The sequence below is a fragment of the Pollachius pollachius genome, assembly GCF_949987615.1.
Source record: "Pollachius pollachius genome assembly, chromosome: 11".
Classification (NCBI taxonomy): domain Eukaryota; kingdom Metazoa; phylum Chordata; class Actinopteri; order Gadiformes; family Gadidae; genus Pollachius; species Pollachius pollachius.
In genome coordinates, this window is record NC_136944.1 from 4694074 (window position 1) to 4721304 (window position 27231).

Here is a 27231-nt window from a genome sequence, read left to right on the forward strand (position 1 = left end):
GCCCCCCCTCCCCCCGTGTCACTGAGCAATAGTTATGTAATGAAGATGACCAACTCAGTTTGATATAATATATTTAGAAGGTTATTTATACATGAAACAAGAGCATATGCATGTCAACTTTGCAAGCATTTATAGTACATCAACCAAGGAAAATGCAAAATTGAAAATTAAAATGGTGCTCCTGGGTAAACGCTTCCACTCCCAGTACTGTCAACACACCAGGCTGTCTCCTCCTCCTCCTCCTCCTCCTCGGAGCTCTGGAACCTGCCAGACCGCTCCCTCCCATAGAGCCGACGGACGCTCTGCTGAGCAGGACCCTCTGGAGAACCTTGTGGATAGACGGCCACCACACTTCAGGTAAAACACAGAAAGAGATCGGATGATAACCAAAGGGGACTTTTATTTTGAAGCAAGCAATTCGTTTTGGTTGGGTTGTTTTTTAACTCAAAAAGATTAGGGTCATTGCTTTTCTTGTGCATCAAGCATTACTTTACTCTATTAGAACAATTATGAGGAATGAAAGGACCTGGATTTGATCCCAACTGACAACAGCCTACATGTAGGCATCTTGCCTGCCTGCTCCTGAATGATTATATCATGTATCTGTATTCACTGTAATTATTTTTTATAAACATCAGTAATAATCTGCGTCCTCTCAGGTCAAAGGTCAAGGTGAAGAGGTCAACTCCTTTCACAGTTTTACGGACAGCCACTGAGGAGACATTGTTGATCGCGGGTTTACATCACACTGGGGAGGTTGCGAGATAAACACCCGTTATCGCCCGGAACCCACCGTGGAGGGTCGTCGCCATAACGACGTCAAGCATGTCGAAGCCGCCAGCGCCTCCCATTCCCGGGCCTCGCGTTACCACGCCTCCCGTTACCGCACCTCCGGTTCCCGCCCCCAGAACCAAAAGACCCCCCAGAGGGATCCCGCCCCTTCCAGGTGGGTGAGCCACCTGTGAGCTGGACGCTGGAGACTCAGTGTGCATTTAATGCGGATGCCCAAACTCAACGTTTGCCTTTTTTATCTTTCCTTCTGTACAGATAATTCATCCCACCCAAATCAACCTACATCCCCTCCTCATCCCACGTAAGCAGTTATACATTTGTTATTGTTTAGACCGTGTTTTTTAGGAAATACCTTTAAATGAAATCAAAAGTTTTTAAAGTGTATGTTTCCAACTCAGTGATTATCTGATTGCAGGAGTCCAGTCATCTTTATTTGTGTGAGTAAATTAAAATAAAGTGAGAATAAATAATAAGTAAGAGGAATAAGAGAGTCTGAAAGGGCTCTGATACCCCCCTTCAGCCAACCTGGAGGGGGCAGGACCCTATAACTTTTCAGAAAAACGAAGTGATGAGAAATTGTTTATTGTCTACTAACTACATTCCTATAGAAGTCCATTTTGCACCTTAATCCTGGCCTCTTTGCCCATTTCCTTGCTGCGCTAGCCTGAAAGCTAAAAGCCGACACCCATGGATGACCATGGTCCATCCAGGTCCCTGGACCCAGCTTCCTCCTGCACCGTCTCCATTCACCCCTCCATGGGCCAGCTCTCTGCCCGGCCATCACAGAGGCTGGTTCAAGGCCAGGGTCGCCCCCCCCAACCCCTTTGCGGAAGCCCACAAGGTGGCTGACTACATCGCTGGACGAAAGGCTTCTAAACAGCCAGCCAATCAAACCAAGCGCTCTGAGCCCCCAAGCCAATCGAGGAAAGCCCCCATTCCTCCCAAAGAAAAGTCAGATGTTGCGGGCCAGCCGAGCTCAAGGGATATGTCAAATACGGTTAACGTAGCTGGTACTAGTAGCGTAGCCTCGCCATTTGATGGACCGGCCCCATCAGAGAAACCACCTTGTGAAGATCCGCCACCGCCCTCGGCTCAGATTGACAGCTCCCCTGGTCTGGGTGGAAGTAACCAGGATAGGCCTGGTGGATCTCCAGCAGCAGCAGCAGGTTTACCTGAAGGGCTTGGAGACACTCCCTTGTTAGCTCAGATAGTGTGTTTGGGTAGCTCAACCCAGGATGGCCCTCTGAGCGGACCAGTAGAAGGAGCTCATCCACCTGGTCCTCTGACTGTTCCAGAGGCTGGGGCCATGGGTGGCGGGGCAGACACAGCAGGGGGGCATGGGAGGCTAGACTTTGCCGGAACAATTAGCCTCAGTGGCTCAGCTAGTGGGGACACACCACCTGCTCCAGCTAGTTCTGGAGGACTAGGGAGTTTTGCAGACATAGGTTGCGAGGTTCCTGGGGTACCAGACTTGGGGAATGGTTTACGTGGATTGCCAATTGATAGGGGAGCGGATATAACAGCCCAAAGAGGTCTACCTGCTCCCATTGAGGTACCAATGGGATTATCTGGTTTAGCTATCGAACTGGGGTTGCCTGAGGTGGCGGGACAAGCTACCTTGATGGCTCTATCAAGTAGTCCTGGATTAGCGGGTGGCCCTTTGAGTAGCGGACTACCAGGTGCTAATCCACTTGGTTCTCCTCATCTTCCTGCTGTAGGCGGCAGGCTCGGCAAACCAGACTTAACACAGTCTGACAACTTAGGTGGTTTATCTAGCGGTGTCGGTGTAGCTAGTTTTGTTGGACAGGGCCGTTCAGCGGACATTGGAGACAGTCCTGACAGTCCTCCGGGTGAGTGCCCTGCTGTGGGGGGCTTGATGGAGTCTGCATGCGCAGGTGCGTTTGCCAAAGCCCCTGGTCTCTCCTCCATCCCCAAGAGCTTCTCCGTGCCGGCCATCTTCTCCGGCCTGAAGAAGGGCAGGACGACTCCGTCCCTGAGCGAGGTGAGAGATGTGTGCAGAAGCCTGGCCTGGCATCCTAGGGGAGTGACATTATCTTCTTGATTTTATGTGTATATGCCAAATAAAATGGATGCTTCCATTGGGCGGGAGAGAGTGCACTGTTCTACTTAGTTATTCGAACAAAGTTCATACAGTAGAAGGACTACAAAGTGTGTGTGGTTATTCGTTTGATAATGAATTGCTAACGATTTGTCATTTTTTTGATGTGTTTAATGTTATTGTGTTGACTATGTTGGTAGAGACCCGACCCAAGACCTGCGGTTCCTCGATCCAACACGATGCAGGCCTCCCTCCCCAGCCGCCCGCAGGCTCCAGGCTACGGCTTTCCACCAATCAAGAGGAAGGTAGGCGGAGTGTTTTCATGACATTTACATCCACGCATCACCTCCGGGTTCCGGACTTGTGTTTCAGGTTTTTAATGGGGATCAAAGCAGTTAAAAAGACACTTTAAAGACAAAGCACTCAGAAGAGATGCCCTGTTTGTGTCAGAAATTAAACAAGAGCGGTCTAAAATCGAAATTTCTCAACTGTTATTCTCACCGAGCATTTTACTCCCCAATAGCTGCTGGATGGCTAAGTTACTTCTAACAGATAAAACTCAAGTAATTTAAATCGTACGGCTAATTTTTAATCTACAAAGCACTATTTAAGAGAACAAACATTTTTTATTTTCCTAAAGACATGTTTTGTTCTTGTTTGTCTTTTTAATGCATGTGTGTGTCCCATTTGTACGGAGTAATAACGGTTAAAGGAATGATTTCAGGTACGAACTGATGCATGCGTTCCCACTGACGACCTGCAGGGGGAGCTGGGAGAGGTCAGCAGGCGACTGGAGGAGCTGGAGTCGAGCGGCGCGCAGCTGGAGAGCAAGCTGAGAGACTGCAGAAATAGTGTGTTTTATAGTGTGTAGTCAAACCAGGGGCATTTCCACCAGAAGGCCCTAGCATCTGAGCTACTAGAGCCACTCCCCGTATAGTATATTGTAGTGGGCAGGAGGGCGTTGAAGTACTGGGGCTTTACATGGTACCACTGGTTACTAAGTGGAGCATGAGATGAAATAATTCTGCTAAGGGAAATTGTAAAGACAATTCAGGGGTCAACTTTCCCAGGTAAAGTTCATTATCTTGTTCATGTCAACATAACTTTATATATTTGTTTTATAGTTAAATATCTATATATTATTTTATGGGTTTCAATGTTTAGTTTGTGTTCTAGTCAAATGTGCTGAAGAAGTTGCTCAACGTAACAAAAAGGGCCTGACCAATAAATGCGGTTATGCTGAAAAAAAATAGCAGGCCTTTTATTAATAATTGTCTATATGGAATCTAAAGAAAATGAAGAGGAGGCCTTGCTGACGGACTGGATGGCTCTGATCCAGGAGAAACAGACGCTGTTACGCAGAGAGGCGGAGATCACCCACCTGTAAGTAACAAACATATCTCATCAAACCGGGACCACGCAGTGAGTGGTTGTGTGTGGTGGCTGAAGGGTTTGTGTGTGTTCTATGTGGCTGTTTCCAGGACACAGCAGAAGACGCTAGAGGAGAGGCAAGCTGACCTGGAGTACAAGCTCCGATGTCTGCTCATCAAACCAGGTGAGAAGCTCCGCCCTCACCTGTAGCTGACGACCACGTCTAACTGTCTGTCTGACTGACTTATACTGTAGAATAATATGAATAATATACAACTAAGTACAGTAAAACAGGTAATCTCCCGGTAGCAGGTAGCAGCCTTTTCCTGATGCGTTCCTTTAGATAGGGTCAACGTTTAAATTGTGTGTGTGCGTGTGTGTGTGTGTGTGTGTGTGTGTGTGTGTTTAATGTTGTGTGTGTGTGTGTGTGTTGGACGGTGTGTGTGTGTGTGTTCGATGGTGTGTGTGTCTGTGTGTGTGTTGGATGGTGTGTTTGTGTGTATGTTTGTTGGACGGTGTGTGTGTGTGTGTGTTGGACGTTGTGTGTGTGTTTGTGTGTGTGTGTGTGTTCAATGTTGTGTGTGTGTGTGTGCGTGTGTTGGACGGTGTGTGTGTGTGTTGGACGGTGTGTGTGTGTGTGTATGTGTGTGTGTGTGTTGGATGGTGTGTTTGTGTGTATGTTTGTTGGACGGTGTGTGTGTGTGTGTGTGTGTTGGACGGTGTGTGTGTGTGTGTTGAACAGAGAGTGAGTGGAGTGCTGAGGAAGAGGCCCAGGAGCAGAAAATGATGGAGGATCTGGTGGCCGTCATTGAGCAGCGGAACGCGATCATCAGCAGCCTGGATGAAGACCGCCAGAGGTGACTTCACTCACACACTGAGCTGTTTTACTGACGGATGAAGACCGCCAGAGGTACTCCACTCACACACTGAGCTGTTTTACTGACGGATGAAGACCGCCAGAGGTGACTCCACTCACACACTGAGCTGTTTTACTGACGGATGAAGACCGCCAGAGGTACTCCACTCACACACTGAGCTGTTTTACTGACGGATGAAGACCGCCAGAGGTACTCCACTCACACACTGAGCTGTTTTACTGACGGATGAAGACCGCCAGAGGTACTCCACTCACACACTGAGCTGTTTTACTGACGGATGAAGACCGCCAGAGGTGACTCCACTCACACACTGAGCTGTTTTACTGACTGATAGAGACCGCCAGAGGTGACCCTACTCACACTAAGCTGTTTTACTGAGGCAAAATCACTTGAATGTGAAAGTGAAAGTGACTTCATGTTTTAGTACTTAAGTGAAAGTGACATCTGAATGAAACTGTTTTATTTAACGGTAAGTTTGCACATTAAAAAACAACAGTAAACATATATGAATAATAAAGGAACTAGGAATAATATATGTACAATATTAAGACCTAATATGAAGTGTGTGCAATGGGTGTGGAGAAACTGTTGAACTGTGAAGGTGTTGTTTTTCTTTCCAGGGAAAAAGAAGACGATTCTGTGCTGGGAGCCATGAAAGACCAAGGTGGGCTGAGTTATATTTATAAGGGTTATACTACATACAGCTGACTACTCCGAGACAATGCCGGTGCTTTCATGTCTCTGAGTCAGATTCTGAACTAGCCTGCCAAAATACATTTTTGCAACAAATTCAGTGACATTCGGGGTGATCTCTATAAAGTGAAGTTGACGTGTGCTACAAATGGCATACCTCTCAATGTCTAGAAAATAAAAGATAGAAACCTTTATTTTATGATTATTATATTTATAACAGTGGTCTATGATGCATGTTTGTTTTCAGAATTCAAGAAAAGGGGACTCAGCGAGCTGAAGAAATCCAAAGGAAAGTTCAAGCCCATGAAAGTGTTTCGGATGCTAAGCGCCCAAGAATCCAAGGACAAGAAGAACTGAACTGAAATATGTCCAGAACACCTGACTGTGTTCTGCCCTTTAAGAGAATAATTAATACGTGATCCATTCAATCCTCCAATATTTCTATCCTCAGGGGATTTCAGTTATGTGGAAATAAAACACTGCATTTTTAAGCAGTGTTCAGCATTTTTTGTCCTCATGACCAAAATAATAATGGTCCTCATACAAATCATACTTAGCGGTATAAAAAAATGCAATTTATTAAATAAAATGTAAGCATTCAAAATATGCCCACAGTTTCTGCACTATTTATTCAATAAATATTTTCAGAAATGAATGCTCATGAATGAATGTAGAATTTGTTGCGCACCAAGCGGAACCATTAAGAGATGTTCTCAGGAGTCTACGGATGTAATACAGAGTTGCACCGCCTGAACCGGAAGTCCTGAAAGCAAGTCTGGCAAACATCACTCTGTAATTAAGCCAGGAAATAAGTCTACCAAAAGACATATTATCGATTATTTCACATCATCATGTCAGACAACGAAGACAAGTGAGTACCGACCGATCCTGGATCAGAAATGCAGAGGTTTAAGAAGACTCACAATAACGTGGGATCGAATGGACATTGTGTTGATGTGTTCACCTAACGCATGCATTTATTTAGTTTACTCTTTTGGCCAAAGACACCTACAATAATCGATTAAATAATCATATGTTACCCAAAAGTGCGAGAATCGTAAGGATACATTAAAAAACATAAAATAAGCAAAGCATCTACTTTTAAGTGCTTCAATATAGAGTATATAATATGAACTGTTATTTGTGTGTATATATATATATATATATATATATATATATATACTGTATCTATGTGTGTGTGTGTGTGTGTGTTTGCGTGTATTGTACTAATGAGCATCACAAGTGGTATTCGCAACTTTATTGTACTTGTGACTCACATTATACTTTCATTTGGTGACGATGGTGTCGTTTTCTTTGCTTCTGTATTGCAGCTTCGATGATGGGGATTTCGACGAAGGAGAGGAAGATGAAGGACTGGATGATCTGGAGAACCCAGAAGACGTACGTCTCCTTTATGCTACAGCCTCAAAGTGTTTCAGAGCAGGAGTCTCTTGTTCACGTTACTTATTCACCTCGTAATGCCATCGATGGGCTTCATAGCTATATGAAGGGGGCGGGGTGTAGCTCAGGAGGAAGAGCGGGTTGGCTCGACAGAAGGTTGCTAGTTCGATCCCCGGCTCCTCCTAGCGTGTCGTGGTGTCCCTGAGTGAGACGCCTCACCCTAACTACTCATGACGAGCTGGCTGTCGCCTTGCATGGTTTACTCTGCGGTCGGTGACAGTGTGTGAATGAATTGGTGAATGTTAAGGGATATTGTAAAGCGGTTTGAGTGGCCACTGTTAGAAAAGAGCTGTATAAATGCAGTCCATTTATCATTTAAGTTTAGTACAACTACCACCGCAATGAGATCACCATAGATCTATAGACCACCATCGATCCATCAATGTACTGATGACCCTGTCCGTGCTTGGTGCAGGAGGACCGGGAGAACGTGGCTATCCTGCCGGCCGGGGACGGCAGCGGGGCGAACACCAAGAGGATCACCACCTGCTACATGACCAAGTACGAGCGAGCCAGGGTGCTGGGGACCCGGGCCCTGCAGATAGCGTGAGTAGTTCTGGGTGTCAGGAGTTCATGATGTTGTACACACTGATGTTGACTTATCGTCCCTTTGGTTGAGGAAAATATTAGTCGTCTTACGACACATAACTCTCCTCACCTCTCTGTTATATAACCGTTTTGACTGGTTAGACTAATTCAAAAAAAAGAGCAGATCAAAAGTAAAATAGTTTAACAAAACATGCCTTGAAAGCTAAACTCTCCTCACCAATCTGTCAATATAAGTGTCTTAAGTATTACACTGTATAAAACCCTATTTGAATACAGGTATGTAATTATCAGGTAAATACAGTCGGAAGCCTACTGGCGTCAGGAGTCCTGACTGAGCTGAAGCCTGGTGTGGGGTGTTTTGTTCCTCACAGGATGTGCGCTCCGGTCATGGTGGAGCTGGAGGGAGAGACGGACCCCCTGCAGATTGCCATGAAGGAGCTCAAGTGAGTAAGAGGGGACCACTGTGTGTGTGTGTGTGTGTGTGTGTGTGTGTGTGTGTGTGTGTGTGTTTATAAATGTGATAAATAGTATTTGGCTTCGTCCCTCTTTGTTGTGGTGCAAAATGTCCAGTTGAGGCAGCAGAATAGTCTAGTGGTTCATACTCGTAGCTCGGTCGTATGTTTGTACCGCCTTCTCCGCAGTCTAACCAGTAGGAATCCTTGAGCAAGACTGCTAACCCTGCTCCTTAAAGGTGCTGCCACTCAGATTTAATTTAATCATTTGATTGTAAACTGTTAGAAATACCATAGCCATCTTTCCACCTTGAGTGAGTGATATCCTCTGTGAGAATATCTGTTGTGGTCGACGGCACCCCTGGCTTTCTCTGTACGATGCCACTCCGAAATGAGTAATTTATGACCAATAGGGTCATGCGATGAGAAGGTGCTGATTAGGGGTGGTACAATATAGCGGAAGGCGATATATCGTCGCCCTTCTTCGTGCGTTACGAGAATCGATACGCTGACGCCAAATATAAATTTATTTATGAAGAGTTAGACTGGAAATATTGCCCCAAATATCGATATTTTAATGAATAAAATAAGGCAGCCTAAAATGATCTCCCTGCTCCCACCGTCACTACTTCATTGATCCCCCAGGTGGCGCTCAACACATGAACGAGGGAATCTTGAACCGAAGTTAACTAGCCAAATACTGAAGAACTCAGTTTGGACTGTGAATAAAGACTTCACTTTTTGGCTCCCCGACAGGTGCAGGAAGATCCCCATCATCATCCGTCGCTACCTCCCTGACAACAGCTACGAGGACTGGGGCTGCGACGAGCTCATCATCACAGACTAGAGCTCCGACCGACACCCCCGCCACGGGCCCCTCCTGGTACCTCCCCCCCACTGGGAGGGGGGCGTAGGTGGAGTGACATGGAGCTAAGTGTAGCCAGAGCTGCATCTCCTTCACAGACCACACCCAGGAAGGCTGCTCCGGTACAATTGTATACAATTGTACAAACGTTAATTTAAGCGTAACGATATTTTGCTCTGACAACCTCTTGTTGTTTTATTATCTGTATTATTTACTGTGTTGTTTTTCAGACCTCCTAACTTTAAACAGTTTAAGTTGAACTTTTCCAACTTCTTAAATACGTTTTTTTACAGCTGTGTTACACTGAAGCACCACCAGGGGGCGTCTCAACACACTCGACATGTGTTTGTGTTCATGGCCTCACTGTCTTTCCGACAGTGTAGTGACTATTGTTTTGAAGAAGAAAAAAAGATTGCTGATTCTTGTGATCAAACTATTTTATTATTGTGAATAAATTCTTTTGTACATGAACCATTCCCCCTTCATGCGTCCATTCCCCCTTCATGCGCCCTTTGATTCAGTCTCTGACTGAATCAAAGGGTTTTGATATCTGTGTGAAAGCAAGGGTTTTCTTTGTTAGTCAAAAGTCTGTTTGTCAGCAAAGGGTGCTTTTCAGAAGTCCTGTGCATGTGAGAGTATGAGTGTATGTTGTTTTGTATACTCAAATATAACCCTGCCCGGGTCTCAGACCGCCAGATGCCGATCTTAAAGCTGTGGCAGAGATAAGAGCAGATCATTTCATCCCCCGTGGGTGTCAGTCCAAGACGGATCGGTATGGTGGGGTCGGCTCGGCCTCGTGTTTGGTGTTTCGGTGTCCCCATCTTACTTCTCATGCAAAACACACCCAGAGAGGGTCCCGGTGTGGAGGTCCTGTGCTGCAGCATGTACGATGGAAGAGTCATGTCTGGACGGGGGCGGCATGTGACTCAGGAGGTAGAGCGGGTTGGCTGGTAACCGGATGGTTCCTAGTTCATTCCCCAGCTCCCCCCAGCTGAGTGTCGAGATGTCCCTGAGCAAGGCACCTCACCCTGACTGCTCCCGACGAGCTAGCTGTTGCCCTGTGTCGCCGACACCGCCATCGGTGTGGCAATATTGTAGAGTGCTTTGAGTTGCCACTGGTTTGAAAAGCGCTGTATGAATGCAAACCATTTAGCCCTGCTCGGCTAATGAGGGACCTATCATTCACATGAACACCCGACCGGCCTTAAACCAATGTTGATGCGTGTCTCTGGTCGCTGTAGTACTGAATATAACACGTCAAGTTGTCATGGTTGTCAATTCTACCAACCAGTGTCGCCACTAGGTTAATAAGTAGTGTTGTTTAACTCTGGGCCTGTCTGGTTCTCTCAGCGTCAACCCAAGGCTTTGTCTCTGTGCCAATGTAATGCTCGTTCTTTCCCAACTGCTCACCACTACGGACGGGCACATGTTCCGCCCTTAAATCAAAAGGGAAGTCTTTGAATATATGACGGAAGCCCCTCGGGGACAAACATCTTACAATGCGTTATTGAACTGGCTCATCATATCGGTCGCATCCGTCACTGTTCCAAATCCATTTTGCCCGAGAAGAGTAAACAGAAGCGCCACTCGCGCGATGCTCAAACGCCTTTCTGTCATGGGATGTGCGTTTTTCCTGCGACCACAGTTATTATTAGACTGGATCTGGGAACCCATTTGGTGCGGAGACGGGCCCCGGGCCGTGCAGTTCTCCTTTTATGTGGTGCGGAGGGCCACGCATGTTCCTGCCAGAATCCCCGGCCCCCAGCCCAGGGGCCCCCAGCCCAGGAGCCGGTTCCGGCTGCTCCTCCTGCTTCCCTTCCCTCCCTCCTCCATCTGATCGCTCCAGAGCTCCTCCACACGACCGCTTGTCTGACTCTTGACAGCGTCATGCTCCTCAGAAGGGCGCTTATAATAAACGGGTGAATTATAGTGAGGTAGGGTTTATCTTAATTGTCTTTGACTTTATCAAATGATCTTTATTGGTCTCAAAGCTATTCCCGCTGGTAGTGGGTTGACTTATCTCTCTCTGACATGCAATGAAACTTTCCATCTTGGTTAAAAGCAACACTGAGCTCTCAGAGAGTTTATGCACATTCTGTTTTCGAGTCGAACCCACACACTCTCGCAACTGAGTTGAACAAGATCCCATTTTGTAAGCTGTGTGATAAAAATGACGGGATTTATAGGCTTGACCTTTAAACCACGTTACAAATGCGTTTGATTCACCGTCGTTTAGTTTGCGGGTTTTCTTGCAGCCATCTCCATGCTAGTGCTACAACCAGAGCTATGCTATAACCCTCGCTAACTCGACACACTGCTATGGAGTTTCTCACTAGAGGTCTTGAGAGTGAACCTGTTTAGGTTCCCTGGTGCATAGTCTGAGGTTAGATGTTGGTCTACATTCTAGAAGGTGGACTGAGTCTATAACCCAGGGCCTCTCAGAGGCCAATACCTAGCAAATAAACTAAAACACACTCAATCAAACTGGACACACGATCACTCTGCCAAACTGGACAAACTCTATCACTCTGCCAAACTGGACACACTCTTATCACTCTGCCAAACTGGACACACTCTTATCACTCTGCCTAGCTGCACACACTCTATCACTCTGCCAAACTGGACACACTCTTATCACTCTGCCTAGCTGGACACACTCTATCACTCTGCCTAGCTGGACACACTCTATCACTCTGCCAAACTGGACACACTCTATCACTCTGCCTAGCTGGACACACTCTATCACTCTGCCTAGCTGGACACACTCTATCACTCTGCCAAACTGGACACACTCTTATCACTCTGTCAAACTGGACACACTCTTATCACTCTGCCTAGCTGGACACACTCTTATCACTCTGTCAAACTGGACACACTCTTATCACTCTGCCAAACTGGACACACTCTATCACTCTGCCTAACTGGACACACTATCAGTCTGCTATCTGTTTTGCTACAAATGTCCCCCTCAACACCCACCCCTGCAGTCTTTACTCTCTTGTAAATTGGCCATCGCTACACACTCGTCGTCATATTCACTTTCTCACTCTCATCTGCAAGACCCTCCTTCAACGCCCCGCTACCTGTCCCGCCTGCTGCAACGACTATCTATCACATATAACACCCGGTCCTCTCTCCACGTCCTGCTAACAACCCCTAACACCAGATCCATACTCGCTCTTGCATCATTCCAATCAGCTGCCTGCCGTTGACTGGAATGCACTACAAAAACACCTCAACCTGGTCAAATTCATTTCGATCCCGGCCTTCAATGACACCATCTCAAACCTTCTCACAGATTCCTGCAACTGCTTCCCCTCCATCTAACCTTCCTCTCAGTCTCCTGTCTCCTCTGTACGCCCATACCCGCTGATATTCGCTCAGGCCTGTGATTTTCATGATGATTCAATCCTTGCTATTAACCCTGTTTTATCTTTTTTATGTTTATGTTTTTTTATGTTTCTTATGTTTTTATGTTTTCACAGTTGTTTTTTTGCTATAGGTTTATTCTTGCTATTCTGCCTTGTTTATGTAATCCTGTTCTTCGCTCGTGCTTGTTGTATGTCTGGGTAGCTGTATGTTAACCCTGCAGGTCCCTGTTGCTGCCTTGTTGTACGTCTGTACAGCTGTGTTTGTGTGCTGTTGCCTCTCTAACCTATCCTTTCTCTCTGCCTCTTTCCCCTTCCCCCCCAAGAAGCTTGTGTTTTTTGTCAGGCCATCACTGTAAATAAGGCTTGATCTGTCTTGTTAAATAAAGGTTAAAAAAAAAGCCTCTGAAACTACCCAGCAACAGATGATTCAACGGTTGTCCTGTCCGAGAGTTGTTTCACTCAGCCATCGTTTCACTGAGCCTGGCCTTGAAAGGGCCTTCGGTTTGGCTTACGCTGCCGCCTCGTTTCCATGGAAACGCCATGGAAACGTGAGAACAGGCCACTACCCCTCAGTGCCTGGCGCTAGGTGAGTCAGGGATGACCCCGCCCTCCCCTCTCACAGGAAGCTCTGTTGGGCCACTGCCCAAACACAGCAAGGTCAATAAACACACCCAGGACTGGTACGGCGCTACTGGGTAAGTCCCGCCTTGCCTCCTCATCACGCCTCCTTCTTACGTAAGAGATTCATTTACCTCCTCACAGCCTCAACCTGAGAGGACAAGGAGATGGGGAGCTCTTCACCGGTGAGGGGGTGAGGAGGAGGAGGTGGTGAGAGGGGGAGAGAGGAGGAGGTGGGGGGCAACATAGCAGTGAAGGAGCATGGAGGGGGAGGTTGGGAGAGAGGCGGTGGTTAGCACTGCACTGGACAGTGAGGGAGAGGAGAGGTTCCTCACTGCGGGGGTGAGGGAGGGAGAGAGGAGAGGAGAGAGGAGAGATGGTTAGCACTGCACTGGTTGAAGGGGTGAGGGAGAGGAGAGGGTTCTCACTGCGGGGGTGAGGGAGGGAGGAGATGGTTTTACTGCACTGGTTGCAGGGGTGAAGGAGGTTGGAGAGGGTGGGCACTGGGCTGTAGGGGGGTAAGGGAGGGAGGGAGGAGAGGGAGGTTGGAGAGGGTGAGCACTGCACTGGCCTGCGGGGGTGAGGAGAGCGTGAGGAAGGGGAGAGGGAGGAATCTGAACCCAGGGTATGAGACCTCCTTTGTATCCGTGCTAGGCTGCAGACCGGGCTGTAATGGGGTCCCCCCCTCCTCCTCCTCCCTCCACCACATCCATCCTCCAGCCCCTCCTCTCCAATCCCCCCCAATCCCTCCCTACACCATTTGCGGCCTTTCAATGGCGCCCTTTGTCTTTTCAAAGTATCACACAGCCGATTAAAAGGGAGAATTAGGAAGCTTAACCTCGGCACACACAACCGCCTTCTCACACGCACGTACACACACAAGCAGACGTGCCACCGATCACACGCAAACGCTGAGACGTTCCAGCGCACTGGCCAACGGCTCGGCTTAGACCGCGCACTATGGAACGTATAAGGGAATGTCAAAACGGTCGTTATGTTGTTTTTTTATGCAAGGGCAAAGTAGCGGCATTTCACCACAACACGCCAACCCCCGATAGCGAACCAGTGCAGCCGCAGTACGGGCTGGCCGATTCAGGGCGGCTGGCCCCCTGCCAAACTGAATGACCCGTTTAGCCAATCTGATTATGGGTAGAATGTGAAGTAGGGAGGGAGCCAGTAACAGGAATCCACGAGGGCACACTTTTTTTTCCCAGTCTTTATTTGTTTCTTTGCCATTTTGGGATTTTTGGACATCTTGTTTATCGAGAGTGAATCTGCCGTCGTCACATGACCAGTGGGCACCGAGACTGGATCTTACACAAGAAGGCTCCGGGACATTGGTTTGGAAAAGCATTTTTATTGAGTGAAACAGCATGATGCCGGCAGCCATCGTCACATGGCTAGAAGGTTGCCGCTGTTACTTTATTTAGGCTATCAGTTGTCTGTGGCATCGGGCTAGCATCAGTAAGACAATAGTGGGGACATATCCAAGGGTGAAATCTAAAGTCCAAAAACAGTGTCGTATGGAAGAATAGATAAATAGCAATCTATCTGCAGGTATAAATAATAATACATGCCATAGTAATTACAATAGTACACACTTCACACAAATAGCAATTAATGTATGGAATAAACACAAAACACTTCCTACAGGCGGCTAATGCATAGAGTTGGAAGAAAAAAGCACACAAGCAAATGAACCATGAAGGTACATCAAGTATATATGGCTAAGCGCATGATAATGATCTGTGTTATGGAACGGATGAATCATTTTATCACTGAGAACATCCTTTCAGAAGGACAGAACTGTTTAAAGTCTGCGTTAAAAGGGAGGTGGTGAACACAATGATCAAATTCAGATTTATTTATCATCTATTGGCTCTTAGTTATAGCGGCTGTAGGTACTTGAGTATTTGAGATTAGTAGTTCGATATTCTGAAACTGAACAACCCAAAGAACATCCCTTCCCTCATCTCCCTCCCTCCCAACGTTTCGCTGCTGTTGAGAAGTATAGCAGTTCATGCACCTGATAGTCAGGAAAGATGGTTTACCTGAACCAATCGGGGAGGAGACGCCCTGATTCGTCAGAAATTACCTGGGAGCAAACTTAAATCTAAATGGCCACACACAGAAGCAGACGCAGTAACAGTCATTCTCAGTGCATTTCACCCACTTGCTGCTGACGCATGGCTATGCCATTTCTAACAAAGTACACTCAAACAATAGCTCTTAAATCTTAGCTACAGCGCCTTTTAAATCCTTTTTTACATTATATGTTGAAGTTTATCTCAATCTCTGGCAACTGTGTTTGATGCTTTCTTGGCACGCAAAACAATTGTTCAAATCAGGCCTCAAAAACAACTTAAATCCCACAGCTTTAGCTTTTAAATGGAATAGTGATATATATATATATATATATACACAGTTTGGATTTCATGCAAGAGTTAATCAAGAGCAGTGCTCCAGTAAAGTAATGTTGGTAAAATAAACTATATAAACATAAAAAACAGGGAATCGTGACTTTTAAGAAATAGGAGAGAGAAAACAATAAAAACATATGAATGTCCTTCACAAAAACATCCAATGCAAAGGTCATCAGTGCCCCCAGAGCAGAGAGAGGTCCTACTCTATGACATGTCTCGTCTGCAGAAACATCAGCATAATCAGTTTCATTACCGTTTATGTTAAGGTTTGGTCTCTGGTTATTTTTGGTTATCACAAGAACATAATCAGACACATATCACACATTCAGCAAGTTTGTACGGATAAACATGTCGAATAACATGTTATTCAATAATAGTTGCATCACATTTTTTCAAATGGAATGAATACATATTGTTTTACACAGGTACGGTTTGATGACATGTTCCATGATCTATTCCTTTCGTTTGTGGAAGTTATAATCAAACAGAATGTGATGTATTGAACAAGAAACAAAGCAAACTTCTTGGATTATGTTGTTGTCCAAGAAGTTTGGTCCTGGTCCTGTTTGAATATCTTACTAAATCGGCCTGAGATGAGAAGGCATATCGCCAAATGTTTGCACTCAAACTCCATCACTCAGATGCAACGAGTTTGGCTGTTTCTAACATGGACACCATCCCTTTACCTACGTAGGGTTTGGTACGGTCTATGGATGACAAACTTCATAACTAGGAGACAATCTTCATAACTAGGAGACAACCTCCTCCATGGAGAAGACCAAGCTTCATAAATAGGAGACTAGACTCCCTAACTAGGATGCCAACCTTCTTAACTAAAAGACCGACGTCGACCAATAGGAGACAACCTCTCCCATCCAGGACGCTGATCTCCCCCAGGAGGAGGCAGCCTCCCTCGGTTTCACCCTGAAGCCACATCCTACAACGTTAGCCCAGATAACCCGCCACGCTCCGGAAGCCCCGGGCCCCTGGCTCATCGTGGGGCCCCGGCGGACTCTTCGCACCTCGGCCATGCAAGACCAGGGTCTCACCCCTCCAGTCTCCCCACCGCACCATCCCGGGGCCAGCCCACTCCCCCTGCTGCGGACCGTAGTGGGCCCTCGGGGGCCCGGGTCCAGGTCGGTCCGCCGGGGGGGCCGGGGGGCCCTCGCTGTTGAGTCTCTGTCATGGCCGCGACAGGGTGGTGTAGACGGGCTGCTCCCAGTGGGTGGGGCTGTGCGCCTGGGGCACGCTCCCCGGGTCAGAGATGGCGGTGAACAGGGGCCTCTGGGAGGGCCCCATGTAGGAGAAGGCTGAGTACAGCCCCGAGGGCTGGCTGGAGTGGGCGTAGTAGGGGCCCGGCGGGGCCTGGTGGTCCGCGTGGTACTCGGAAAACTGCGCCCGCGACGTCAGCGACGGGAAGGCGGAGCCGTAGTGCGGCAGGCTGAGCGAGGTGTAGGTCACGTGGGAGCCCGCCGCCGACGCCACCTCGGAGAAGTGGCCCCCGCCGACGGAGGCCCCCTCGCTCTTGATCTGGGTCTTGGAGGGGTCGGAGGTCAGCGGGGAGGCGTGGTGCAGTGGGGGCGTCTGCTGCTTGGACAGCCAGCCGGCCGCGTGGCCGCTCGCCGCCACCAGCGCAGAGGAGATGCCGTAGGTGTAGGAGGAGGCCCCGGGCCCCGCGGGGCCGCCGGCCCCCGGGTGCCCGTTGGGCGGGAGGTACTGGTCGAACTCGTTGACGTCGAAGGGCTCCATGTTGGCCATGACCTCGTGGCTCATCTCCCCAATGTCCACGTTGCCGAAGTCGATGTGGGGCTTCCCGGAGCCCGGAGCCCCCGGGGGGCCCTCTGCTCCGGCCCCCAGACTGCCGCCCCGGGAGCCCGACGTCGAGCCGCTCTCCCGCTTACCCTCCCCGGCCTTCCCAGCATGCAGTTCGGTCTTGGGGGTGGTGGGGGGAGTTGGAGGGCTCTGGCCTGTGAAAGGGGAACACATTCAGGTGGTCGTCAAAATAGGGCTTCACCGGGCGTGGGTCAGTTATCAACACACTTAATCAAACCTTCCCCACCAGTCCATCCATCCACCCATCGCCCGTTCATCCACCAAGCCAGACACCCACCGTTAGCTTCTCTATCCGTACAGCTCGGTATCGATCATACTTCGAGCCATCCAGCAAACCCCTTCTAGCCATCATCCTCCCCTTCCATCCCATCTTCTTGATCAGTTGCCCTTCGGTCAGTCCCTCCTACCCATCCGTCCATCTTCTTTTCCTACTTCCTGGTCTGGTTCTCACCCAGCCATGCTGGTCACCCCAACGAGGCGTGGCTGTATGTAACCCTAGCCTCGACACTCACTCATCCACTCACTCACACATCCTCATCCAACACCCCCCACCCTCATCACGGATGTCTGAGTGCCGGGGTTGGGGTGCAGAGAGACGCATCTCGATGGGCGATGAGGGAGAGAGAGGGAGAGAGGGAGAGAGAGGGAGAAAGAGAGGGAGAGAGAGAGCGAGAGAGAGCGAGAGCGAGATCGAGAGCGAGAGAGAGAGAGCGAGTGAGAGATAGCGCGCGAGAGAGAGAGAGGGCGATTCATAGCGATGCTTATGGATCGAGGAGAAGGGGAAGCCCACCTGCGGCGTGGGGGTGGTGTCCGTCGGTCAGCGGGGAGCGGGCCCCGCTGTGGGTGACGTCCAGGTGGAGGCCCTTGTAGTGGGGCCCCTCGCCCTCCGAGTGGCCTTCGGCCTCGCTGCCCGAGCCGGCGCCGGGCTTGCCGTTCTTGCGGCGGCGGGGCTGGTACTTGTACTCAGGGTAGTCCTTCTTGTGCTGCTTGCGGAGCCGCTCCGCCTCCTCGATGAACGGCCGCTTGTCGTTCTCGTTCAGGAGCCTGGGACGGACAGAAGGACAGACGGATGGAGACACAGGTCAGTGTTTGAACTTCATGCCAAGTGGGGGAGGATTGATTTACAGCCATTACCGGCCATTTTGAAACCGACTTATTAGCGACTTCGTAATTGGTGATGTTTTTGTCCTGAGAACATCTTTGCTTCCACACTTTTCACACTGAGTCAAGTGTGTATGTTTTTAGGTTGCTATATAATTGTGTATGCAATTTATGTAATTTAGGCATTCATGGCCATTATGTAGAACTTGTATGCAAGCTTGTGGAGAATTCATCTTGTAACACCTTCAATTCAGGGGTTAGAGGGAGGTACTGGAGCTCAGGGTTAGACTTAGGAGTGTGGGACCGAATCAAAGGTTACCCCCTTCCATGAGATCCTAACCAGCTGGTCCATAATGTGATTAGGCAAAGGAGCCAAACCTCCAAGTCGGTCCACAGACAAGGGAACCGGGGAGGGCCTGAGAACTGCCTGACCCCTCCTGGATCGAGGCTGTGGACCAATTAACCAATCACTGCACAGCCTGGGGTCAAGTCATATCTAATGAATGCATTCAGAACCGTGTCAGACATCTTGTGAGTTGGAGTACTATCTCCTTCAGATTCAAAAGAGTGCTGCAACATTAAAAGCTCGGAGAGACATTCCAAATTTCTAATGGATCACTGAATCGTCTCAGATTAAGGCAAAGATGATATTCAAATTTAACAGTGATTATAATTGGCTTTATGATGTCCTTGAGTGTTGATAATTTCACGGACTGCCAGAGCTTGTGAATGGAAGAACATTGTGTCAGTTTCACAGAACTGTAATCTTGTCGTAAAGCAGCGCTCGGGGCAAGGGGGGGTGGTTTGGGTGGAGGGGTCTAAAAACATCTCTAAGGAGCGGCTGAGGGACATGTGACCTTAGCAAATGTCTCACTTTGACAAACAGCAGGCTCTCTGTGCAACAAATGTGTGGCCTTGAAAGTTGCGCGTATTGACAGGTTTTCAGGTTAATACTCTTGTTGGCATTATGCTGTTGACCTGGATAAAGATTAAACACAGATCAAAGTTAGCTAGTTTTATTTTAGGCCTATTGGATGGCTTGAATATTCACAGCCAGTCAATTACGCTCCGCAGGGAGGGAGGGAGGAAGGGAAGGAAAGACGAATGAAGGGTTAGTCATTATCAATCAGTACATCATAGTGGCCTATACTTTATTTGATCTATCGATCGATCAATCGATTCATGCATGAAGAGATTGCACCTGGATGGCCCTCCAGGTGCGCATGAGGCAGGTGCGGCCTGTCTCACCTCCACAGCTTCCCCAGGGTCTTGCTAAGCTCGGCGTTGTGCAGGTGGGGGTACTGGTCGGCCAGCTTCCTCCGAGCCGCCTGCGCCCACACCATGAAGGCGTTCATGGGCCTCTTCACGTGCGGCTTGCCCTTGTTCCCGCTGTTGACGCGGACTGGCATCGGCACCAGCGTCCAGTCGTAGCCGTTCAGCACCTGGCTCACCGCCTCCCGGATGCCGATGGGGAAGCGATCGTCCTCTTCTTCCGATTTCATGGCCGCCCTGCCTTCGGTGGGATCACCCAAACCGCCCAGGAGGGACTGCTGGCCCGGGAGCGGTGAGTCGCCCCGGCCCGTGGGGCCGGAGGAGTGGCCCGGCGACAGGGAGTGGCTGTCATCGGAGACCCCCGGACTCAAGTCCACGTCGGACAGACTCTGGTCCTCTCCTGACATGGTCAGGGTGCGCCCGCCGGTAGCTGTGGGTGTTTGAATCTGTATGCTGAACTCTAGTTCTACTCCTATGCCTAGAAAAGGTTCGCTCCGAGGGGTTGTCTCTCTGACTCAAAGGGCTGAAATGTTGTGGAAGTCAGGAGCTAACGCTAAGCTATCTTTGCCTCTCTTGGGTGTGTCTCTTTCTGCTCCCGAAGTTGGGCTTTATAATATAAAATGCCAGTCAGTCTCTACTCTCAGTCTTCGCTCTAAAACTCGATTAGGATTCCACATTAAAGTTCTTTCCATCCGTGTTGTTGGTATCATACGCTCGGTGCGTACCTTGGACCCCAGTTTACCAGCCTGCTTCGAGCCTCTTGTGCCAGTCGGCCTTTCTGCCTCCACGTCTCTCCTTGTTTAAACCTTCCCTCCTTTCCTTTGTGGTGATTCTGCTCAGGATTTCGGTTTTGTTGTCCTTTTTTCCGTCACCAAACCCTGAAAGTAGAAACGGCACATGAGCACTATATGACAATAACAATGCAAGCACATTGAGTAGGAAAAGTGTCTTTAGCTGAAGTTGGGGGCACATGCTTCAATGTCAGTTTAATGGGTCCGTCGCAATCCTGATGGAATCAACCCTGGAAAGGATTGGCGCGCGACACCTCTCTGCGCCCCAAACTAATAGGCACACATTAAACAAAGTGGCAAACGTCTGCACACAAACATATCACAGACTGCTCTGAATGTAGGCCTCCGCTGAGCCCGCTGTCGCTCCGACAGCCAGGTCTGACTCGCTAACAAGCTACTGTTGGTTTGGCAGTTATTCCAAGCTCCCCGGAGAGGCCGTGTTGAAATAATATCAGCACAGACCTGCGATTTATGCTCAGCCCGTCTTGGATAAATACTGTCTGCCGCTGGAAACATAAACCCTGTGTGTGTGTCTGTGTGCGTGTGTGTGGATTATACACGGTGTGTTTGTTAAGGTAAAGGGGCAGAGTGTTTCAGCCAACAGCACGTTGCGTTGTTTGGCGGTTAGAGTTGCACCCTGGCGTGAGGTTTATACGAGCGAGCGACATAACTTATCGGTGTCAGAATCGTGCTTGACCACAGTGAAATATTGAAAAGGTGTTGGCCCGTTTATCACAAAAGGATACGGTGGGCAGTGTTAATAAGATAGTCTCAATTCCCAGTCTCCCACGTGACCCTTTCGTTTTACAGGAGGTTTAAAGGTAATATGATCGGAACAGGCGTCATAGCCTGTTGCTTTTTAATTAAAATCCAGCGTTGGTGGGCAATGGTAGCGTTTTTCGACCAGCACTTAGCCTGGCCATCTGTCTAATAGCTGCAACCTCCCAATCAGAAGCTAGCCACCTGGAGCCTCAGATCTTCACCCTTCATCAAGGGGCAGATTACCGCAAATTGGTATCGTATCGGTTTGATGTGTATCTTTTTGAAAGCTAATCCATATGAATATAAATAGCATTCACCTTTAATATTAGCATACAACAATATGACACTACAACCAAAGTACAGTCCTGATAGGGCTTCTAACCCTCACAATATCCGTATGACATTAAAGTAGGTCATGGCCTATATGTAGACTTTATATTTTTATTTTAATGTTAATAATAATAATAATAATAATAATAATAATGATAATAATAATAATAATAATATTAATAATAATAATAATAATAATAATAATAATAATAATAATAATAATAACGGTGTGTCCGAAACAGATCTAACGAGAAACTGATTTGCTTTTAGTTTGTTGTCTCGTTCAGAAGTATCCAATAATATATTTTTCTAGGGGGAAATCAATTAGTGTGAACCTAGCCCGAAAGGTCTACGGGAACCAGAACTCCCATCGCTTGGCTTAACAATTACTTGGCCTTAATTCGACTGATTGTAAAAAAAACATTGCAGCATTATTTGATTAATTGCTTGTCTGTAATTTACTTGTGGAACTATGCAGCCCCAATTTATATTCCAAGGTGTTAGTAGTACACATTTACATGCTAAACTTAAAAGTGTTTAATTTAATGCAAAAACAGGGTGGATGACGGTGGTGGATGAGGCCATGCGAGTTGTTCACAGGTTTCTTATATTTTAGTAATTCGTTTACATTTTTTGCACAGGTTATTTGCATTTTTTTTTTTTATCTCGACACGCATTCTTTTCCCCACCATAAGCCAAGTTCACCCCCTGAATCTTAGCCGGTTTATCTTAATCTCATTAACCCGTGACTGATTAATTCATCAGCCACTGAGCAAAAATGAAATTAATAAATGTTCTAAAATAAAAGAAACTCCTGCAGAAACAATTGTAAAGAATTGTACAATTCAATGATAATAATCAGAACAGGTGCATGATGCATCAGTGCCAAGAACCACGGCGCGAAAATTCACCGTTCGGTAGAAACTAAACCATCATGCCGAGAATATGACTTCAGGGGACAACATAGGACACTAATTATCCACAACGATAATAATCAGAAAATAAGAATGAATTAAGAATGAATCCCTGGCACCCCGCAGAGACGCAGAGCGCTGCGGAGCGCCGGGGAGGAAAAGGTGGAGGAGAAGGAGGAGGAGAAGGTGGAGGAGGAGAAGGTGAGATCTTGCGTCTCGCTCTTACTTCAGTGGTGGAGGAGGAGGTCGCCCGCCGAGCGCGAGGGTCCTTGAGTGTCCGGGGTTCCAGCGTCTCTGTCCGCAGCCGCCTCGCTCGCGCGCTCCATCTATGAATGGCCGCTCTGTGTCTCAGGGCCTTAAAGGCTCCGTTGTGTTCGCGCGCAGGAAGAAAAAAAAGGGGAGAGAAAAAGAAAAATGTTCTTAAAGGAACAGCGAGAGAGGAGGGCTGAGAGAGAGAGCGGCGGGTGGGGGGGAGGGGGGGGGGGGGGTTCAGTTGGGCGGGACGACCCCCCCCCCCCCCCCCCCCCCCTCTCTCTCTCTCTCTCTCTCTCTCTCTCTCTCTCTCAATTCAATTAAATTGAGACGCAACCGTTAACATTGCCAAAGCATCTGAACAATTAGGAAGTCAAAATATAAAACGTTAAATATCAAACATATACATATCGAAGATGACAATATTAAACACTCAAAAAGTAAAATATGGAACACTATAAAGAAGCTTTCCATCTCACATCTAATCATCAACTTCGAATCAATCATACTTTCCATGTCAATATAGAAAGTGATTATTTCACTTTTGACTTAGTCAATATAGACATTATTTAACTTTTATATTCCGTGAGCCTGAGACCCATCGGAACAGCTGAATCGGGGCTGCTGAGTAAAGGCCTAATGTCGCCAGAGAGTTTAATATTATAGTTTATTACCGTGGGTCTGTTTACTGTGAGCGTTTATTAAGGGCGGGATGCTGAAACCTATAAACTCATCAGACGTGAATGAACGGCCTCCTCTTGAGAAGACCGGGGTGACGTTTGGGGACACACACATCACCCAGTCCCACAGACACACAAATACACAGACGCACACTCAGCCCTTAGCCCTCCACAAAAATACAGCGCCCGATAATCCTTATAATCCTAATGTGATATTTGACCTATTGGTTTTCATATCATTATATCTATTTGAACTTTTCTGTTGAGAACGAATGAGACCGGTCGTGTCATCACCCTGTAGAGATCAGGGTTTCACGGCCTTCCGGGGTTGGTACTTCAGACCCGGTGAGATGTGGTACCCGGGGTGTGAGGAGACAGAGGGGCCTGACACCCGGCCGTGGGACCCTCTGACCTCCAGCAGAATCCCCTCAAAGCCCGGGTCCAGCTCTCTGAGGCGAACATGCGGGTCCGGAGGGTACCATAACCGGAAGGCCCTGAAAACCGGTTTGTTCTTCTCGTGGCGTCACTTCTCGGTCCAACAGGACTACGGAATACACGGAAGGACGGAACGGGGAGACGCGCTGGAGACGCGTTACGCACCCGTTACGCACCAACCAACGCTTCAGCCCCGGCAAACAATGACCCCTTGTATCGTCACGACCGCGACACACTGCCCTCTCCCCCCCCCCCCCCCCCTTCCCCCCCACTACACTGCCCAGCCCCAATTCTCGATCCAAAACCCCTTCTCTCTCTCTCTCTCTCTCTCTCTCTCTCTCTCTCTCTCTCTCTCTCTCTCTCTCTCTCTCTCTCTCTCTCTCTCTCTCTCTCTCTCTCTCCCTCTCTCTCTCTCTCCCTCCCTCTCTCTCTCTCCTCCCCAGTGCGCCATGAATGTGAGAGCTGTGATAAGGGAACCAGAGCCATGAGAGAGGGCCCTCTGTGCGTCTCTGCCTCCTCGGCCGTCTTTGCGCCCTTTGTTTTATCTCAGGTGAATTGTGACCATGTGATCAAACAAGCACCCCCTTCAATTACCCCCTTAAATGGAGAAAAAAAAGAAAGAGAGACGAACAAAAACCAGTTGTGTGTGTTAGTGTGTTTATAAAAAAGAAAAGACCGTGAAAAGGGAACGGGGGAGTGCGCTTTACTGCCACTCTTTGTCCGCGTCTCCACATCCGCGGGCATCCAGGGGGATTTATGTGGATCTGCATGTGGATCTGCGGTCGTGTTTGGTTTGGTCCGATTCTGGTGCGTAATGTGGGACCCGAAACGGAACGCGTCGGTAGCGGTCGCTCTGCGGGGTCCCGGCTCGTCGAAAATTGGAGATTTATAGATTTGATCAAGCACCCAAAACGGGGGGAGAGAGAGAGAAAGATACAAAAAGAGAGAAAATCCGTTTGGCTCTGTGGCGCGGAGGCCCCCGGACCCGTGACGAGGTAGACCCGGGTCAGTGACGAGGTGGACCCGGGTCCGCTGAGGCCCTTGGACCCGTGACGAGGTAGACCCGGACCCGTGACCAGGTAGACCCGGGTCCGAGGAGACGAGCTGCAGGTGTTTGGGGATTGTCTTTGTCTGCGTCAGCGAGTGACGCCTAGGGATGGAGTTCGTTTGGGGGGAATGGGCTTTCGTCTTTAATTATGTATGATTCAATTATAATTTCATATCATATGAGATTATTATTAGGGTTATCATCATTATTAGTGAGCTACGGATGGTACATTTGGACGGTTTCAAAGTAGGCTAATAAAGACCGGGAGTAGAATTAGCTCAATAACAGCCGTTCTTTAATTCGTTATTTATTCAGCTTTTCTGATTTGAATGAGAAAAGTTTAACAAAAAACTCAAGACATTTTGCCAAACTTTAAAACCCATAGGCCAATGCAATGAATGGGGAAAGTAACAAAATATCAACATCCAAAATATTGTTAGGCCCAATGATAGAATTTCATAATAATAATAATTATTTCCCTTTAACCTATTTTTCTGCTTTACTATTACCACTATTTAAGGTTATTATTTAATAATAATATAAGTAATACTATTTAATAAGAAATAATAGTATAACTGGTAGCCTATCTTAAAAATAACTAAAATAAATAAAACCTTTTTTTATTTTACCCGCATTAGGTATCTAATTAAATCTGCCTTCATTAAATCGTTCACTTTCGTTCATCGATAATTAAGTCATTTGAGGTTTAAAGTAGGTTAAAGAGCAGGTTCAAATCTACATATTTTAAAGTCTGACACGATCATTGCATTATATCGATAATAACCACATTATTTAAATTAACATAATATATTGAAAATACAAAGACCTAGTAAATGTCTCTTATATATATTATTTTAATCCTTTATTCACGAAGATAGGTGAAGCCTAGGCCTATATGTAGGCCTGTCTTTATTATGTAGGCCGACCTGGGGTCTAACTCAACTGATTTCTATTTAAGCTCTTTATCATAAAAAATTAAAACATCTGAAAATAGTTGAGTGACTGTTGTGTGTCGTAATTGACGAATTTGCCTTTAAAAATTAACAATTCATTGTGTTGAAATCTAATTTGAAAGTTGGCATCATCTAAACTATTTCTATAAAAGAATCCGCCTACGGCACTCACTTGTAGTTAAAATTAGCGAAAGGGTAAAATGTTGTTTACCTGAGAGAGTGTAAACACACACACACACACACACACCCACCCACCCACACACACACACACACACACACACACACACACACACACACACACACACACACATAAACAGACACAGACACACACACACACAAACACACACACACACACACACTCATACATACACTAACACACAAACCACTCATTCATGCACTAATGAGTGTGCCAAAAGAAATGACAAACACATAATTCCATTCAAAACCAATTAAACTTGTCGACATGTTCTCATTATCACAGCAGATGTCTTTAGGCCGGATCAAAGCAACTCAACTAGTTACTTAGAAATAATATCCCGTCTGTAGCCTAATATCTTAATTATCCAAAACCGTCTTTTACTTTTTTTTCCACGTTTTTTAAATATACAGCGAACTAATACTTTTCTGCAAAGTAATGGAAGATGTTGTTTGTTGTCTAAAGTTCGATCAAACGATCACCAGGTATAGCATTAAACTATAAATGATTTTTACTGTAATATTAGAAGACTGTATCCATTTTTGTTTTATGTTGATGCAGTGAGTTGCTATTTGTATGTCGACCCCTTGTCGTTCCAGTCACATATCGTTACCCAGCCTTACTTCCCAAAAGATTTTTTTTTTTACAATTTAGAAGAATATTTAATCAAGAGAAATTAGGTTATGACGTTTACGTATACGTTTCCATGCACAGTTTTTTGTTCATGCTCTCAGTTGGCAAACATTGCCCAAATATTTAGTGTCATTCAGAAGTTCATTATCTGCTGGTTTGAGGCTAGGGGCATGCTTTGATTCAGGCTAGGGCTATGTCCTTGACCATAGGGGGGTTGACCTTGGTCAGGGGTTTTGAAATGGCTACGGCGTTTGATCTTTAGGAGGTTTGAGCTAGCTTAGGGTTGGATCTTGGCTAGGGGTATGACCTTGGTTGAGCCGATCAGCGATCCCCTCTGATAGGCTAGCCGAGTTCAGGTGAACATTTGTCCCTTTTGATCAAAGTCAACCCTTTGATTTCCCACCATGCAACAGGTGGAACTGTTACCAACAGAGAAACATGAAGGAAAGGGACTATTAATGTCTGTTTTTGAAAAGTAAGTGATAGGAGTCTACCTGGA

The 27231-nt window shown here is 47.3% G+C and overlaps 3 protein-coding genes across 3 annotated transcripts; 2 read left to right on the forward strand and 1 right to left on the reverse strand.

The window, feature by feature from the left end:
- Positions 1–825: 825 nt before the first annotated feature.
- LOC307083232 (uncharacterized protein) lies at positions 826–6169 on the forward strand (the record flags this gene model as incomplete). The annotated part of the gene is made up of 10 exons (XM_079747066.1): positions 826–946; positions 1048–1093; positions 1456–2794; positions 3052–3156; positions 3576–3702; positions 4144–4234; positions 4333–4406; positions 4965–5079; positions 5721–5764; positions 6041–6169. 10 exons carry the CDS (start codon positions 826–828, stop codon positions 6148–6150), a joined length of 2172 nt encoding a protein of 723 aa, XP_079603192.1. The 3' UTR covers positions 6151–6169.
- A 371-nt stretch (positions 6170–6540) lies between these two features.
- On the forward strand, positions 6541–9566 carry polr2f (RNA polymerase II, I and III subunit F). The gene is made up of 5 exons (XM_079747152.1): positions 6541–6664; positions 7125–7194; positions 7670–7800; positions 8175–8246; positions 9012–9566. The coding sequence occupies exons 1-5, from the start codon at positions 6645–6647 to the stop codon at positions 9100–9102; spliced, it is 384 nt and encodes a 127-aa protein (XP_079603278.1). The 5' UTR covers positions 6541–6644; the 3' UTR covers positions 9103–9566.
- A 7148-nt stretch (positions 9567–16714) lies between these two features.
- sox10 (SRY-box transcription factor 10) lies at positions 16715–20145 on the reverse strand (the record flags this gene model as incomplete). The annotated part of the gene is made up of 3 exons (XM_079745915.1): positions 16715–17499; positions 18156–18409; positions 19715–20145. The coding sequence occupies 3 exons, from the start codon at positions 20143–20145 to the stop codon at positions 16715–16717; spliced, it is 1470 nt and encodes a 489-aa protein (XP_079602041.1).
- Between the last annotated feature and the right edge of the window lie 7086 nt (positions 20146–27231).

Coding starts and splice junctions, on each gene's coding strand:
- polr2f (XM_079747152.1), top strand. CDS start 6,645: ATGTCAGACAACGAAGACAA. Junction 6,665..7,124: donor ATGTCAGACAACGAAGACAA/GTGAGTACCGAC, acceptor TCTGTATTGCAG/CTTCGATGATGGGGATTTCG. Junction 7,801..8,174: donor ACCCGGGCCCTGCAGATAGC/GTGAGTAGTTCT, acceptor TGTTCCTCACAG/GATGTGCGCTCCGGTCATGG.